This window comes from Anguilla anguilla, chromosome 13, assembly GCF_013347855.1.
Source record: "Anguilla anguilla isolate fAngAng1 chromosome 13, fAngAng1.pri, whole genome shotgun sequence".
In the NCBI taxonomy this organism is placed as follows: Eukaryota; Metazoa; Chordata; class Actinopteri; order Anguilliformes; family Anguillidae; genus Anguilla; species Anguilla anguilla.
Genome location: NC_049213.1, coordinates 34337695 through 34353141, shown reverse-complemented (window position 1 = coordinate 34353141; position 15447 = coordinate 34337695). Strand labels below are relative to the sequence as shown.

Sequence of the window (15447 nt, the reverse complement as noted above, 5' to 3'; positions counted from 1 at the left end):
TTTAAGAGAGAAATCATAGTCGGCAGAAATGTGTTCAGCTGTACGAATTGTTCCTGTTGTTGAATTTCCAAATTGGTTCAGGTATCCCAGCAGCCTCTGCTTTAACGATCCATCACTGATGGCTGGAAGTGTGCTGGAAAAGGGCAAGGAGCACAAACACAGAGTGCTCTTTGCATGGATGTTTAACAGTGCGTGCTTCACAACAGCCGAGATGTGGAGCTCGCCCGTGTTTTCCCCCCTGCAGCCTTGCGTACACCACGTTCCCCTGTAAGATTAGCATGACAATGAGGAGGGGGTCATTGGTGGCGACCCTGTCTCTCACAGCTTCACTCCTCTGTCCCGCCCCCCCCCCCCCCCCGCCTAACCCCCGCCCCCCCCTTTGATGTCGGCGGTGTTGTGGCGTCGGCGGCGGTGGCGGCGGCGCGGCCTTTCATTGTGGCGAGCGTTTGCAGGGAGCTCTGGGTAAACAGCGAGGCGCCAGGTGCAGCGCCGCATCCACGGCAACCCCTCCTAACCAACGGCTGATATTCGCCCAGCGTCCCTCGGTGTAACCGGCTGACAGCGTCACACCAATGTTCAGAGAGAAGACGTGTCTTATCTGTGCAAAGTGCTAAGTGTAAATGGAAATCCTGCTACTGCTGGTAATTAGAGTGGATACCCCCCCCCCCCCCCTTCTAATCCTGATCTCTCCTTTTTGGCTGCACCGCAACAGCGGGGCAAGCCCTACAAACCCGAATGTCTGTGACTGACTGAGTGAGTGAGTGACTGAGGGAGTGATGAAGTTACACCATTGGTCGGCCGAGTTATGAAGTCACACCGTTGGTCGGCCGGATCACGTTTTGTTAGGTCCAGCCATATACTAGGTTTTAACCTGGTCTTGTTCCTTCTTTAGCATACTTATGTCCCACATTGTCACAGCAAATAAGTGAACTCACCTTTTGTTTTTACTTTGTTTCCAAATCTTCAGAGTCACGCTAGAATCAAGCACTGAACTTTTTTATGTGAAACAATAAACCAGATCAACAGACACTGCTGGCATAGTTTTAGTGACAGGGAAGATGCCCCGTGAACTTGCATAGTGATGAAGAAAGCCTCTTGGGTGGCATTTCACGCTAAAGTGCTCGTTCCTAGGCTCGTTTCAAACCCTGACCATCCCACTGCCCACTGTGGCTGGGAGTCCCATAGGAAGATGCACACAACATCACCCAGGGATGGAGAGCTTCAGTCCGCAGGACATTTCCTGTAGAGTGACAAGAAGCTGGACTGACAAGATTTGAATGTTGGTCTGTGAGGTCCTTAATTGACAGAGGGCATCACAAGGATAGGACAGGCCAGCGAATTTGATTGGCCATTCAAAATTACAAGGGAGGACCAAAAAAACTAGCACATAAAACATAGAGAGCTGATGTAACACCAGACTGTTGAATTGACACTGTAATGCGGCAGACGTGGAAAACGGGCCGCAAGTGCATTTGAATGATGAAGACGAACACCCAATGATGTCATCAGCAAAATATTTTCCTTTGTTTTTGCACTTAGTAATGAGCAAAAATGTGAGTGACTGGACATGGAAATTAATCACCAAAGTGTCTATGTTTTTTTTTCTTTTTTTCTCTCTACAAGTACTTGAAGGAGGACAGGCTTAAAAAAGCACCATGCCAGGCCTGATCAACAAAGGTAAACGGACCGTCCTGCCACTCAGTGTCTCCGACATCACTTCCTGTGTCAGAGGTTACACCCTGGCTATGACCGCTTCCATGACCTACAACAACATTGAGGACCATCCCATTGAAGGTGAGAAGGAAGTCCTTTCCTGTGTACGAGTGTTACCCCAGGGTGGCACGATGTGTGAATGATCTGTGGAGGTTTAAACAGTGTTGGTGGGCACATAAGGTCTCAGTCACCCAGAGCTGCGTCAAATACGTACTTGTTTTGGATTCAAATACTTTTCTACGCTTTACTGATCTTGTCTGGTGTATTGGAATGAATTACCAATGAAACACTCTCAAAAAGCGCAAATCCCGCCTTTCCGATCATATTGGCAGGCTCAATTACGCCAGGCAAGATCAATAGAGCACAGAAAAGTATTTGATTCAAAATCCAGGTCTGCAGTCACCATACCCTTTAAGTTCTGCAACTGTATATACCATGCAATCCTGTTTAAGTTTTAAAAACCTTTATGCAATGTTCTGGCGCTCTTGAATGTACCCTTAACCAAGGTAGTGATACCCTAGTTGGGCGGTGTGCAGATGAGCCAGTGCACTCAGCTTTTTGATGACTTCAGTTCATTAATAAAACAGCCACTGTTTACTTTTGACTGTATACAGAAGCATAGAATGTGGAGCAAGTTTGCACCGTGGAAAGCATGAATTAAAGATCATTTCCTTCACATGGAATAGCTGTCAATCTTATTTTACACATCATTACATTGAGAATAAAAAACTGCTCTAGATTTAAAAACATATATAATGCCCCAAAAATATAAAATAAGAGAGTGTGACAAAATAAACCCCTGCCATTGCATAGGCCCGCAGCCTCCAATCGAACCATCCATCAGAACGGAATGGTCTCCATCCTGGATAAACCAAGGGATCTGCTAAATCTGGGTCTGCAGGTTCTCCATCATCCGACCCCCCCTGCCCCACCCAACTATGAGGCAATTTAGTCCGTCTGAAAAGTCGACCGTTAAACTTTATTTTCTCCTCTGTGCGGAATGTGAGTCGTGAGGCTCTGGAAGCCAGTCTCTGGGTGAAAGCTTGTGGGCTCCAATCCCCCAAATTTTATGTCTCCCCGGTGCCTTGTAATGGCATCTGAAGGGACGATCAGCATCTCTGATTAGATATGTCTGGCTTTGTACGTCTGCCCTTGGTGATCTGCGCCAGGGGCCCAGCTCTGATAACAACATACTGCACTGTGATCTGGAAGCAGAGCTGGCTGGCCTACTGCCTCCCAGTAGCATCCTGCCATGAGAGTGTCTTTTTTTGGGGGCTTTGCCCAGTTGCCCCCTACTGCATATTCAGGACCAGTAGTAGCATTGATTCTACTCCTCCTCCAACACTTGGACAATTAGTGCGGTTACAAACACCACCACAGAAATTTCAGGGCCTCGTAAACAGCCAAAACATGCCTGATTACAGCTAAAAAAAGCTGTTGGTGCTGCATCGGAAGTATTCTTATTCTATAGACCCTGGGCTTCATTGATATTTATGTGGATCATATGATTGCTGGGGTCATAGGTGGGTGTGGTGTTTGCACTCTATTAAACAATTTCTTGGGGAAAATGAAACTACACGGTAAACTGTCCAGTGTTAATTCAACTCTAACGCTGTTAAGTAAACTCTTACCAGATAACGTTTGGTCCCATATTCCAGAGTGCGTTGAATTAACATTGTTGCAGTTTAAATGACACTGGACCTTTTTACTGTGTTGAGATGCACTGGCATCTGCTACAGTACACTGACTCACAGTGGACCTGTGCGAAATTCAGCCGTGACCTTGGGCCCTTTCTCCAGGAGTCTTCGTTTACCCCCTGGAGGAGTGCTCCACAGTGGTGGGCTTCGAGGCCGTCGTCTCCAGTCAGGTCATCACCGTTCAGATCAAAGACAAGGCCAAAATTGACGACTGCTACTTTGACTGCTGCTCAGTGGCCAACGGTTCGTTAAGGTCTGGCAGTGGTAAGGATGTGTGAAAAACCATTTTGTGCTTCATAATCTTTTGAGTATTTTTATGGTGTGTAGTTCATTTAAGTCGTTATGTGCATTCAGTGCTTTTTTATTTATTTTTTTAATCCAGTAGCTTTGTACTCCATGGACAGGTCTTTGGTTGGATGTTTAAAACAGGTTTCAGTCAGTCATGTACATAATTTGATTTTTGTGGGCTTCCAACAAATGTGTATTCCTGGTTTTGAGTTTCCTGAGAAAACTTTTTGTGTTGGGTATAACCTTGGATGCATGAATTGTAGCATGAAGTTGAATGACCTGGTAAAGTTTTAATGCTGAGAGAACCTAAATTTCAAAAGCTATACCCAGAATATGGCATAGCAGTTAGAGAAGTGTGAAGTGTAGCTGTTGGTTGTGAGTGGGTGTCGTTTAACTGCAGTTGGATTCAGCACTGCGTTGGATGAAGACTTCAAGTGTTTTAGTTTTGTAATGAGACTTAAAAATCTTTTTTTTTTTTCTTCTCTCAAGTATAGCATATCAGCTTGCCAACTGTTTGCTTGACAAGTGAAATTTTCTCATCTCACTGGCAAATCCTGAACGGCAAATTGCCTCAACTCATTGACAATATTTTGAACGTGGCTGTCAGTTGTACAGCTGAGTGGGTGGCGTTTAATGGCGGCTGGGCTCGTACCGCAGGTCGCATTGTGCTGGATGAAGACTTTGAGCGGACCGTGCTGGTGGTCAACCTGGGGACCATTCCAGCCCTGGAGACGGTCACGGTGCTGGTCAGCACCTCCGCCGAGCTGACCACCCTCCCGAACGGGGCCGTCAAGGTGACTTCCCCAAAAGTCTGCACCCCAAAAGTCCAGCAGTCCGTCAACGAGGAGCATGCTTTCTCGCCAAAGCCGCCTGGAGTGTAAGTGTCCACAAGTTGACTGTGTAGTGAATCTGCACAGGAGAATTCAAAGCACATACCTCCTCTTCTAATTATGGCCACACTCAGTACTTTATGTCTGAACTGAACTGAATCACCCCCAGCAATATGTTTTTCAGCTCTGTTGTGCTCGTGTATAGAATATAGATGCCTCCAATAACCTTTCAATTGATCAATTAAACAAGGATTTTCATTAATTAGAAATCCAGCTATCTGGATCTTTTTTGACAGGATCTGGGGACCTGTAAGAATTGTATTTGTTGGAAACCCTAGATCACTCAAAATAATTAAGTGAATAAATTGCAATCAATACCTGGAATTAAGGGTAAAATCACAAATATGTGATCAGAATGTTTTTAACTGAACATTCTTATGCTGATGCAACACTCACTACTGGCAATTGAAACCAATGGACTTCTAGAAAACTGTCTTAGAATTTTTAAAAAGCATTCCAAAAAAAAAAAACTGCTCTTCAAAGGGTTAAACAGTGCATTGATGAAGGATGGATGAGTGATTGGATGGATAAATGGGCCATTCTGTGGGGGGTGGGTGCGCGGATTGATTCTGCCCACACTGACTACTGCCTCTCTGCTCAGGAAGGACAGGCACCAGTGTGCCCTCGGACCGCACGACCAGACCTCTGCCAACAGCCCGCTGTGCCTGGCCTGGCTGCTGGAGGAAGAGGCCATAAACTCCATCGACTACGAGTTCAACTTCCAGCTGGAGATCCGGGGGCCCTGCCTCCTGGCCGGTCAGACGCTCAGTCCAAAATAATTCATCCCTTCCCAGAATCCTCACTCCATATAAGAATATGTAGGATTTACCCAGGTTTACCATTGCAATGGCTTACAGCAACAGTATCACTCTGTTCTGTTATCTATTTGAACAGTTCCATCATATTGTAATGAAAGTAAAATGTGAGCTACTTTTCAATGTCTAATCACAATTTAATCAACAAATCAGTAAATTAATCTATGCAAATTTATTTGTAGATGCCTCATGGCAAACAGACAAATTGCTATTCGTGCATTTTGTTCTCTGACAACACCCAACCACAATCTTTACAATATTGGGAACAGTAATAGGACAATATTTTAAATGCTAGTTTATTGCAGTCTATAGCTCATTATTTCACTTATATCATATTTCTTCATTCAGATCAATTCGCACTGCATAAATGTTCACCTTCACTTAAATGCAGTCTTTTCACGTTTCTCAAGTACACTGTCTGTCTTAACGAATGTTTTAGTCTTGTAATGATATTTTCGCAAGTACAGCAAATCAGCTTTTCAGCTGTTTGTTTGATGAATGAAATTTTCTTACTCCATTGGCAAATCTTGAAATGAGTCAAATTGCCTCAACTCATTAGCAATATTCTGTCTTAATTTCTCTTATCAAGTCTGAATATGTCCCTAAAATACTAGTTGAGACTGACTTATCTTTTTTTTGGGGGTTTTTGCAGTGTACAGTTGTATGCGTGTAAGTGCGGCCTCTAGTTTGTGCATGTATATAGCGTGTTGGCGAAAGGCTCAGAGCGTTTCTGTGCAGGAGTGGAAAGCCCCACACATGCCATCCGGGCCGATGCCGACCCCTCGGCCCGCTCCGCCACCAGCATCGTCATCACCCTGGCGGACAAGTACACCTACGACTGCCCCGTGGAGATCCTCATCTACCCGAGCGGTGAGGGCCCCCCCACCGTGCTTCATCTGGCCACCCACCACCATCACCACCCCCTCCCCCAACCCGCCACCTACCCACCACCACCACCCCCCCTCCCCCAACCCACCACCACCCCCCCCCTCCCCCAACCCGCCACCTGCGACCATTGCCCCCCCCCCCCCCCCCCCTCCCCCACCAGCAACCTGCCCCCCCTCCCCCTTCCCCGGCCATCTTGAGTGCCTTAATGTCTGCATCAGCCGCAGCACTACAGGAGCTACTTCAAAGCTGTCTATGTAAAGACAAAAATAAATAAATAAATAAATAAATGCACTCGGCAAAGAACTAAGATAAGAACATTCACATCCCCTAATTCATTTATAAGGTAGGCTGTTCACCCTCTGGGGAACAGGTGCTTTAGAGCCGACCAGCTTCCCTCCTGAACCCAGTAGCACCACCCCCCGAACCCCCACCCCCACTCTCCCAAGGTTTTTAACCCCTCTGATTGGCTGCTTTTGTGGTCCTCTCCTTCCTTCTCTTTTGTGGTCCCGTCTCTCTTTGATGTGATCAAAGGCCCCTGCCTTTGCGAACAGTATTTTCCACTTCAAGTCAAGTCCCCGAGCCTGCCTGAATCTGATGTAAAAAAAAAAAAAAAAAACTTTTTTTTGTGTGTTGCCGGGGCAACCCTGCATCATCGGCCTAATAATCCCCTCCCTTATTCCATCTCCAGAGCCGTTCAGGCCGCACGTGCTCATCGAGGACGGCGACATGACGCCCGAGGAGTACGAGGAACACCTGAAGGGGAAGAGCGATTACATCAGAGCCATGAAGAGGGACTCCAGTGACAGGAAGAAGGTGAGCGCTGCGGAATTATGAGAGTCCTGATGGATTTCTCGCCTGGGAAGAGTGTCAGGCGGAAGGAAACCACAAGGAAGCTCTCGTCTGTTTGCCACTGAAATTTATTTAACCGTCTAATACAGTGGGGGCTGGTATCTCCTGTTTCGCCCCCCCCCCCCCCCCCCCCCGCCGATATCTACTCTTAAAAACATTGTAGTGACAGCCTGGTAGGAAATTTATAAACACATTTGAGAAGTTGGGGCATGATATTTCTAAGATGAAATGATGATTACTTGGCTGTTTGGTGTGCATACCTCTGGTTTGTAGCCTCAAAAACTTGGGTCAGATATTTCCAAAATCGACTGCTGCAGCAGACGTGCTCGTAAAGTTCCGGAAACTGCGATAAAAATCTAGGTTATGGTGTGCTGTGTGACTAAAGTCATGTTATAGCAAAGCAGGTGACCAGTACTAATGGGCACTGCTAAGCAGTGCAAGTACAAATTACAGTAATTATTTACATGTCCTACTTTCATGTTTATGCTGTACATGTTCGCAGCTGCACACATCATTTGAAACACGTAACATTGACGTATCTATTGACACTTATTGACCTAAAACTGGGAATTGCTCTAATTTGTTTCCTCAAATGCCTGGGTACCTTCACCTGTTATAAATCCTTAGATCCTCAATTGTTCAGCAACTTACCACAAGAGGTCTGGAGAAAGAGACAGGGAGAGGGAGAGGGAGGGAGAGAGAGAGAGAGAGCACTCAGCCATGAAACAGTTACCATGGAAACCGCATAAAGGTCTCTGGTCTTCAGTGCAGAGCTCCCTATACCTGCATGTACAATGATCTGAACGATTTTCTTTGTTCATTGATCCCAGTGGCTTCCTTAAAGACAGAATTAGATAGGGCATGGAAAGTTCTAATGAGACGTATTACAACAAGATAATGGAAAAGATATGCTATGCGCACGTCTGGTCATTCCGGTAGGTGAAGAACACATACACCAATGATGAAAGTCTTCCTAATACTTTAGCACTCCCATTACTGACTTTAAATGTAATTAACTTATATGGCAGCTAAAGAGCAGCAAGTGGACCTCTATGTCTTTTACATATGCCACATAAAATGAAAACACATGTCTGCTTCATGTAAAACAGTGTTATCGTTATATGTGAGAAAAAGGGAATCAGCGAGTGCATATCCTTTTGGGTTGGTCCTGTTTCCATGAGAGGGCCTATGCAAATCGTACAGTTTTAGGAGGACTACCGTCTTGGATTTATCACTGTTTGGATATTATTTGTCTTCTTGTTGGGATCGTTTCTTGGGATCTTAACGTGAAATTATAAGGAACAACCACTGACTATGTGCCCACATTACTTGCTGAGTTGCTAGGATACACCACAGCTTGACGTGAAACTTGTTTACAGTTTGATTAACTTTGATGTGGACATTTTTAGGTCAATAAAAATAGCAACTAGCCTTTTGTTATTTTATATTTACTACCATATGGATGGTAACGATGGTGATGACTTCTTATTCTTCCATTATTTAAACTTTAAACTTGTTGTTGTAGCAGTAGTATTAGAACTACTAATTCATTGAACATTGACGACAGATTAACAATACAGGAAAGATCCAAAAATAATAATTAAAAAGATGCCTAAAAAAATAAAATGTGTGAAATCACAATCAAAACAGCTCAACTTTAAAAGTGTTCAAGTGCCTAGGAACATTAACTATGGAAAAAAACGGTAGGCCATCATAGGAACTCTCTATTGAAAGAATGTAAAATGAAAAAAGCAGGAACATCGGGAAGTATTGTAAACCACCATTTTAGGTGGTGGTGAAGGGTAAGCAGTCCCAGGAGTTCATTTTACTGCGGGGGACCAGGAGACAAACGCTGATTAATGAAGGGAAGAGAGGCAAGAGAAAGACTGTCTGTCTGTCTGTCTGTCTGTCTGTCAGTCAGTCTGTCTGTCTATCTCTCTGTCTGTCTTTCTGTCCGTCTGTCTGTCCATCTTTCTGTCTGTCTGTCTATCTGTCTGTCTGTCTTTCTGTCCGTCTGTCTGTCTGTCTATCTGTCTGTCAGGCTTTCTGTCTGAGGACGATCCCAGAGACAAAGGGAGAAGTGTGTAAAAGGAAAAAAACAATGAACACTACTGCAAGAAATGACAAAGGCTGCAAAGAAGAAGAAGAGGAAGAAAAAAAAGACAAGATTTAAGACTTGAGGCCATTTTTAGAACAGGAGAGTATGTGGGAGGGAGTGGGCGTGATCTGACAGCAGCAGATCGTTGAACACAGTGGAGTGGAGTGGAGAGTGGAAAAGAGATCATTGGAAGGAATCGTTGCTTGTTTGCATTATTGATCATTGAGGTATGTGTGTATGTACAGAGAGAGCCATAATGTTTGGCACACAGACATATTTTGTATCGACTTGGCTCTGTACTCCACTGTTGGTTTTGGTTCGCATAAGGTTTGGCCTATGTCTCTGGCTTGTTCTTTCTTATTTCTCGGGCTCATAATGGCGTCCTTGACTTTCATTGGTAGACCCTGGTCCTCATGTTGGTAAACGCCAATAGCAGACTCCAAAGGCAATCTAAATTTACCCTTAAATAAAAGCTGAGAATGCGCACTTCAACCGCACATGCTTGATTACATACAGTATCTAAAATTGTGGAGTTTCAATATAAAAAATACTGTATGTCTTTGTCCCAAATGTCATGGCGCTCACTATATATAGCTAAGCAGGTGACCATATATATATATATATATATATATATATATATATTTGCTCACAACAGGATCGGACCATTATCCTCCAGATTGTACGTTTTGGTTAAACGTTTATTACTATGCAAGTCTTGCCATTCCGTGGCTGTGCATCTGAGCACACTCATAATGCGTTCGTCTCTGCCCCTGAAACAGGTGGAGGTGATACGCAAGCGGCTGCACAAGGACTTGCTCCACAACCCCGTGGCCATGCTCAACTTCTGCCCCGACCTGAAGGGCGTGACCTCTGACCTGAGGCGCGCGCAGGGCGAGTTCATCTTCCTCATCGACCGCAGTGGGAGCATGAGTGGCGTCAACATCGGCCGGGTGAAGGTGACGCCAGCATTGTGATGTCACATGCAAACGCTGATGTAACAACAAACGCAACATTCTGGAATCCATTAAGCAGATATTTGCAGCCTACAGTCTGTTTGTTCTTTAGGCCGGGCAACAGAAAGACAGGCCTGTCTAAGCACAAAGCACCAAGCTTTTCCAAGCTTTTCCATTGTGATAAATGCTCTGCTCTTGGCGGGGATCTTTGGAGAGAGCCTTACGGCACATCTGCGAAATGAGGGCAGTCGCTCCCCTAGGCCGGATAAAAGCATTGAACGGTATAAGTCCATATTGGATTGAGCGTCAGGTTGACTTATAAATCTCCAGACTTAGCTTGATGATGGCTGGCTTACCTTCTTCTGTGTGACATGGCTGGGAACTGACTTAAGCCTACTTCAAATGCAATGTCATTGCATGGTGCTGTGCATTCCCTTTTGATGGCTAAGGAAATCATAGCGGCAATAATATTATATTGCGTTCTTTGGCCTATTAAGAAATTTGAAATTGTCACAGATGAATGTCAAATATTTATATTTATATGCAGAGAGGGAAGTCTGCATTTTTTTACAATTGTGAGAAATTACATAGTATTTTAATTTTCTTTTTTTTCTAAGTTTTAAAGTATGGCTGATAGCCAGCAGATTTTGAAATTGCTCATAATCAGGAATTAGAGGTGGTTTCTCTTGTCACTTTCTGGTATCATTACTTTCAGAGAAGCACATGCTGATATTCTTATAATTATTTATGACATCGCTGCTCATAAGAAAAGTCTTTTTTTTCTGTTTGAAGAGTTTACTCTGAGTGGATGCTTATACTGTATTCTATGTGTGTGTGACAGAAATCCCTGAAAGGTAAAACAAGTCCGTAGCTTTTCTACAAATTAGTAAGTTTATCTTCCTGGAGCAATGACGTATTAAGATCTACTTTACTAATCAAGACCTTACTCACTGTAGCTTCTTGGCTGGACGCTCCTGGTTCTACAGCCAGGGTCCTCAACCTTTTAGATGTTTTCTAGATGTCTGCTTCTCTGTGATTCTCAGGAGGCCATGCTGGTGATTCTGAAGAGCCTAGTCCCAGCGTGCCTGTTTAATATCGTGGGATTTGGCTCCACATTCAAAAGCCTCTTCCCCTCCAGCCAGAGCTATGGTGAGGTATGAAAATGGACTGATCCCTGGGCTGGGGAACACAAAGACACATTTCCCCTCTGAACTGGTGGCCTAGCTGCAGCCAGCCACTGCTCTGCTTTCTCATATTGTGCAAACGCATTTTAAAGTGATTATCATCGTAGACTTCAGTGTTTTTACTTAAATCAACACAGCAAATGTATATCAAATATTTTCTAAATGACAGTATGAATGTTTCTTATTTCCCATGGTGCACTGCACAAAGGGTCTGATCAAGACTTGAGGAACCTGAGGAAAGGCACTCTCTGTTACACAGGACCTAAGTGTATCATGGATAAGCCTATTCTGACTTGTAACAGACATGGTTCATCCTGAATTACATTAAATAGCATAAATTACAATAGCGTACATACTATTACAGTCCTAACATACCTGTCAAAATTTGCTCAGAGCTCCCATTCAATTGACAATTTAGGCATTATTTATAGCTACAAGACTTGGGTTTATTATTATTATTATTATTATTATTATTATTATTAATAATAATATAAGCAGCTTGAAACAGAAGGAATAGATGCATTTCCAGCTCAAAGTTTCTGCAGCTGATCGTGCAACTTGTATCTTCGAGTCAAAACCATCGCTTCTGTAATGATCACATTGATTTTACTCTGTTTAACTGGAAATTTCTAATATGATTTGATCAAAGAGAAAATTGTGGCGTGACACAAAAATGAATTGCCTGCCAACTGTCACCAAAAATTCCAAGAACTGTCACTTTTGTTAATCAAGCTAAAGTAACATAGATCGTTTGAGACCTTCAGACTGAGCTGCCACAGTCTGTAACGGTCACGGATATTTAAAAAGCTTCCCATTTAACTGGCCAAATTAAGCAGGACAACCCTGCCTGTGATCGACTGCTGTATATCGAATGAAAGAGCACAAGAGGCCAAAGTTGCTGAAGAGCTGTCGAAGTGTTGGTGGTAAATGTAGTGACACACTGTGGTCTTATGGGTCAAATGACCTCAGAGTGGAGGTCCATGGGAAAAAAAGTGAAATAAATAATTTTGAGGATTCACTGATTGGATTATATGTTTTAATGATTGATGCTAATTTTGAAAGCATTTAAGGCCCTTTGACTTGACTTAACGTTATGCAACACGCACGGAAATGCAAAAGTGTCGATTCCCGCGGGTTTTTGCTTCGCCACTGTCTGAGACCGCACCCTCCCTCCCCTCCTTTTGCGCTTCGTCAGGAGTCCGTGGGCGTGGCCTGCGAGCACATCAACAAGCTCCGAGCCGACATGGGCGGCACCAACCTCCTGGCGCCCCTCAGCTGGATCCTGCAGCAGCCCCCGCACCGGGGACACCCCCGGCTTCTGTTCCTGCTCACCGACGGGGCCGTCACCAACACCGGGAGGGTGATTGAGCTGGTGCGCAGCCACGCCCGCTACACCAGGTACTGTACACCTGACCCCCCCCCCCCCCCCCCAAACCCTCCCCAAAATGCCCCCCCCCCACCCCAAACTCCCCAAAAACTTCCCATGCCCATGGTGGTGAGAATCAAAGGTCTGTCTGTCAGAATGTTGCTGACATTTACATGTAGGTATTAAGCCAATTTAGCGTTAGATTTGGCATTATCTGACGAAGAGCAACTTACAGAAGAGAATTACTTTTTTTTTTTTAAATCACGCTCAAATCTTGGGTTTGAGGTCAGCTAGACTGACGCTTGATTAATTAGCTGCTGGGAGGATCAGAATATGTTTCAGGATTGAATTGCCTGCTTTGCTGTGAGGGGATATTGACAGTTGTGAATGACTGTCATCTCAACACAGTACAGCTCCTGCCAGATTCTGTGTTCTGTTGAAATGTTCAATATTTATAATATCAAACGATGCAAATATGTGCGATATTGGGCCGGAGCCAAGCTTGGCTTCACAAGTCTGCAGAAGGACGCCATCACTTGAGAAGAGGAGGGTGAACACACTTTGATCACTTCATTATGGGTGTGAAGCTTGGCCTGTCCAGGCAATTACTTGCATAATTATTTCAGTTGCCTTTGAAATCCACATGCGGACATCATTAGATTAAACAGTGACGTGTCTGGTCCCAAACCACGCATCGCCCCTGCCAACCAAGTTAAAGGTTACGTTTTTTTTTTTGTTTTTTGTTTTTTATCTCTGATGTTCATTTCGCAGACACAAAAGTCAATTCCGCTTGTGAATCTTTTCCACGTATTTTCATAACTGGGTGAGCATTAATATGCATGCAAGCTGCGATAGCAAAAAAAAGGTTTTGCTGATGAAAAACATTCCTCTGTAATCAAAACAATTTTTTTTTGTGTGTGTCTTCCCTTGATTATAGACTGAGAGATGTGCATCTTGCCTTGGCAGGTGTTACTCTTTCGGGATTGGTCAGAATGCCTGCAGGAGACTCCTGATTGGCCTCTCCACTGTTTCCAAAGGAACCGCTGAGTTTTTGGCAGAGGGCGAGAGACTGCAGCCAAAGGTGCTTGCATGTAATCACACAGATTTTCCTTGTAATACTTGTAGTATTCAATATGGCACAATGGGGAAATAACACATTTGTTTTGCTTATGAACTCCCTGGCACCTTTTAACATACGATTGAGTCGTGAGATATACATTAAAATAATTCACTTTCACAGCACAGTACTTACAGTATTAGAGCTTTGCCATTTTGAATATGAAGCATTATATAGCATAAAAAATGAAAGAAGAATAACAGGCCATTTTACACCTATGTGATGCGTACCTTCATCAGCATAAATAAAAGAGAGACTGCTTTTCTGCTGTCCCTTGCAAATATGAAAATTTGTTCTGTCAAGTGCATGCATGCATAATGCTATCATCAGCATGTGACAATATTAAAGTCCACAGATAAATCACGGGATTATGGGATATGCTGAGGGTTGAGATAACACGCCACTGCCTCTCTCCCATTTGACAGATGATCAAGTCACTGAAGAAGTCCATGGCCCCAGTTCTCAGTGACATCGCCATCGAATGGTTGTTTGCTGAAACAAAGGAAGTGTTACTATCCCCAGTGAGCTCCGCCTACCTGTTTCCTGGAGACCACCTGATTGGCTACAGTGTGGTCTGCGATACTGCACGCTACTACCAAAACCCCAAGTCTGTGAGTAGAGGCAGTCATGTACATTTACCAACAATTTTTTATTTTATTTTATTTTTTTAGAGTTCCAACAGACTGGCATTGGGTGTGAGCATAGTTGGTTCAGTTATTTACTCATAAAATACTTGGAAAGAAGTCAAATGAATGGCTCTGTGTATTTATTTTATGCCAATTTATCAATACTTGATAGGATCTTGATATTGTCATGTTTTGAATTCTCTTTTTTTAATAGGAAGCTAAAGACAGAGGGAACACATTTTTCTTTTTATTTCCTTCAATTTTAAAAAATAGCTGCAAAATCCTGGCATTTTATTGAAAACTGATCAAATCTGGCAGATAGGAACCTATGTCCAGTAATATGGAGTTTTTCTGTAGTAACTGATTAAATGTCCGATTTTCTGAATATCATTAAAAGCAATGTTTTATTAGGTCTGAAACTTTGGACACATATTCTCCAGGCTATAACCCACAATTTCCGATTTATTCTAGCTTAGTCTGCCATATTGGATTTTTTTGTTAGTTTGTAAAAATGACAACATTGACTACAGCCAAGCAGATTTAGCAAATAATATGCTAATTACTTAATTCCACTGTTGGCCAATCAGCGTTAACACTGGTGTTTTGAAAAGAAACGCCACATTCTTTTTAAGCCTGCCAAGTTACCCCGCAAGCCTATGAGAAAATGTGCCATCACGGCAGGGTTGCAGAAATTCATCTGATCCATCCGGTTTTATAATTTACAAAAGAATAATTGATTCGGATTTTGACACGGCGACGAACTGCTATTATAATTTAAGATCCTAATCATTTCCTCAAAGTGTCCTTCGGTGAACGAGTGGTGCTGATTGCTTTTGGGGGAAATAACAGAAATAGCAAGGCTGCTGCAGATAAATTAGTTCCCTTCTCTGAATGTAATTATTCGTTTTAATGTTTTTGGGTTGGGTGGGCATCGAATATAATTTACTTGAAAGCCAGTCCAAA

At 43.6% G+C, this 15447-nt stretch overlaps 1 protein-coding gene across 1 annotated transcript in view; it reads left to right on the top strand.

The window, feature by feature from the left end:
• The window catches only part of LOC118210763 (von Willebrand factor A domain-containing protein 5B1-like), a 34235-nt gene that overhangs the window by 2313 nt on the left and 16475 nt on the right, over positions 1 to 15447 (top strand). Inside the window, exons 2-12 of the mRNA XM_035387173.1 lie at positions 1624 to 1794; positions 3513 to 3674; positions 4356 to 4575; positions 5190 to 5344; positions 6142 to 6273; positions 6980 to 7104; positions 10018 to 10194; positions 11235 to 11345; positions 12571 to 12773; positions 13708 to 13822; positions 14284 to 14469. Coding sequence (XP_035243064.1) covers positions 1656 to 1794; positions 3513 to 3674; positions 4356 to 4575; positions 5190 to 5344; positions 6142 to 6273; positions 6980 to 7104; positions 10018 to 10194; positions 11235 to 11345; positions 12571 to 12773; positions 13708 to 13822; positions 14284 to 14469 — 1725 coding nt within the window. The 5' untranslated portion in view covers positions 1624 to 1655. The remainder of the gene's footprint in view (positions 1 to 1623; positions 1795 to 3512; positions 3675 to 4355; positions 4576 to 5189; positions 5345 to 6141; positions 6274 to 6979; positions 7105 to 10017; positions 10195 to 11234; positions 11346 to 12570; positions 12774 to 13707; positions 13823 to 14283; positions 14470 to 15447) is intronic.